We start from the raw sequence: 2,343 nt of genomic DNA, 5'->3' as shown, positions 1-2,343 counted from the left end.
TAATGCAAAGATTATAATGCATATACAATTCCAACACATAGACACTGGAGTATCTTAAATTGTATCACATGCATTAAACATATGTTCAGATATAAGTATAACTTGTCTAAATGATTTGTATATTTTACCAAAAATATGATTTGTATCTTACCGTCAAGTATTTAAAAGATCTCTCATTTAATATACATGCTTGCCATAGAAAATATAAAGTTGCAATAGAAAATATTCGCTTCCATACTATTTCCAGTGAACGTTGACTAGATAACATTTCACTAAAATTAAATGCTGGGTTCACACAATTCAATCTATCTATATGAGTATGTCTGCATGGTAGCTCTTGGGTCAAAGTGATTTTTGGAGTATGCAACGAATGAATCAATGAAAGGTTACGCTCGCCGATGCCTTTCTTCCCTCCCGGCTCGGCCACCGCTCCCACTCCCAACCACCTATATATACCCACGACGGCCACGTCTCTCCCAAACAAGCCAGCACGCCCCTCGTCTCCTCCTCTTCCACCAGAGTCCCACGGCTCGCCGGGAGGGACGCCGGAGATGCTGCTGCACAGGCACAAGTTCCCGCTCCTCTGCTGCGGCTGCGGTGGCGATGGCGTCGCTACCGGCGTCGGCCCGCGAGGCGCGGCCATCAACGACACCAACGTCCAGCAGTCTGGCGGCAAGGGCGGAGCCAGGCAGCTGTCCTGGGCGCAGGTGGAGGCCATGACGTCGGGCTTCACGTCGGCCGTCGTCGGCGAGGGCGGCTTCAGCACCGTCTACCTCGCGCGCCTCGCCGGCTCCGGCTCCTCCCAGCTCGCCGCCGTCAAGGTGCACCGCAGCAGCGAGCGCCTGCGCCGCGCCTTCCGCCAGGAGCTGGACGCGCTGCTCCGCGTCCGCCACCCGCACATCGTCCGCCTCCTCGCCTTCTGCGACCAGCGCGACGAGGGCGTGCTCGTCCTCGAGTTCGCGCCCAACGGCAGCCTGCACGACCACCTCCACGGCCGCGACGGCGACGGCAGCACCAAGGCCGCACCCGCGGCCACGATGCCGTGGGCGCGGCGTGCGGCCGTGGCGCTGCAGGTGGCCCGCGCGCTCGAGTACCTCCACGACCGGTGCGAGCCGCAGGTGGTGCACGGCGACGTCAAGGCCTCCAACGTGCTGCTCGACGCCGCCATGGGCGCCCGGCTCTGCGACTTCGGGTCCGCGCGCGCCGGGTTCTCGGCGTCGGCGGCCGTGGCCGCCCGCCCGCCGCGCGCCGTGCTCGGGTCGCCCGGCTACGTGGACCCGCACTACCTCCGCTCCGGCGTGCTCACCAAGAAGAGCGACGTGTACAGCCTCGGCGTGCTGCTGCTCGAGCTGCTCACCGGCACGCAGCCCTTCAGCGACGGCCGGCTGCTGACTTCCGCCGTCGCGCCGATGATCAAGGCCGGCTCGTGCTCGTGCGACGACGTGCGTAGGCTCGTCGACCAGAGGCTAGGGTCCCGGTACGACGCGGCCGAGGCGGCGACCGTGGCAACGCTGGCGGCGGCGTGCGTGGGTGACAACCCGGCGCTCCGGCCGTCCATGGCCGACGTGGTCCGGACCCTGGAGCAGATCTCGGCCGCCGGGAGACGATCCGACGGCGTAACCAAGCCGTGAGCGGCGCGTGCGGGGTGATGAGGAGATAGAGACGATCGATGCCTCGACCCGATCGACGTGGCGAGCATCGTGACCGTAGGATGCTGTGTCATGGAGCGAATCCTCCTCCCACCCGCAAAGCAAAGCAATTGGGTTTGGTGAGGAGAAGAAAGCAAATAAAAATGGTTGGTTTCGACAGAGACTTGCCCTGAGAAAACTGAAATTATTAGGCTCTCATAGTAGGATTATAAATAAATTTTTGTGCAGCTTCATTGCTTTCTTTCTTTCTGTTCTCTTTTTTAATTAATCTCTGAGGTGATGATGAGATCTTGTACCTTTTAATCGAAACAATGAGATCTTGTACCTAATGTAGCCAGCGTAGTGGTCAGTGGGATCATTTTTAATAAAACATTCGGTCCATGCAAAGTACTCCCTCCGTTCTCAAATATTTGTCTTTCTAGGCATTTTAAATGGACATAACATACAGATGCATGTAGACATATTTTAGAGTGTAGATTCACTCATTTTGCTCCGTATGTAGTCACTTGTTGAAATCTCTAGAAAGACAAATATTTAGAAACAGAGGGAGTAAAATACACATAAACTTTTGTTTTCTTGAATCATACACCTAACCGAAAATGGTTGGACGCTGGCGTTTCCTTGATGAAAATGGGCAGAAATCTTGTCGTTTTTAATGACGAAATCCAAGGCAGGAAGCTTAATTTGTTCTGAC

General features: G+C 55.7%; 1 protein-coding gene across 1 annotated transcript; it reads left to right on the top strand.

Annotated features, from left to right (window-relative positions):
* Positions 1–488: 488 nt before the first annotated feature.
* On the top strand, positions 489–1,973 carry LOC123089855 (salt tolerance receptor-like cytoplasmic kinase 1). Its single transcript, XM_044511414.1, has one exon. The coding sequence runs from the start codon at positions 552–554 to the stop codon at positions 1,629–1,631; it is 1,080 nt and encodes a 359-aa protein (XP_044367349.1). The 5' UTR covers positions 489–551; the 3' UTR covers positions 1,632–1,973.
* Positions 1,974–2,343: the final 370 nt, after the last annotated feature.

The sequence above is a fragment of the Triticum aestivum genome, chromosome 4B (genome assembly GCF_018294505.1).
Source record: "Triticum aestivum cultivar Chinese Spring chromosome 4B, IWGSC CS RefSeq v2.1, whole genome shotgun sequence".
Classification (NCBI taxonomy): Eukaryota; Viridiplantae; Streptophyta; class Magnoliopsida; order Poales; family Poaceae; genus Triticum; species Triticum aestivum.
This window is presented reverse-complemented; position numbering and strand designations above follow the sequence as displayed.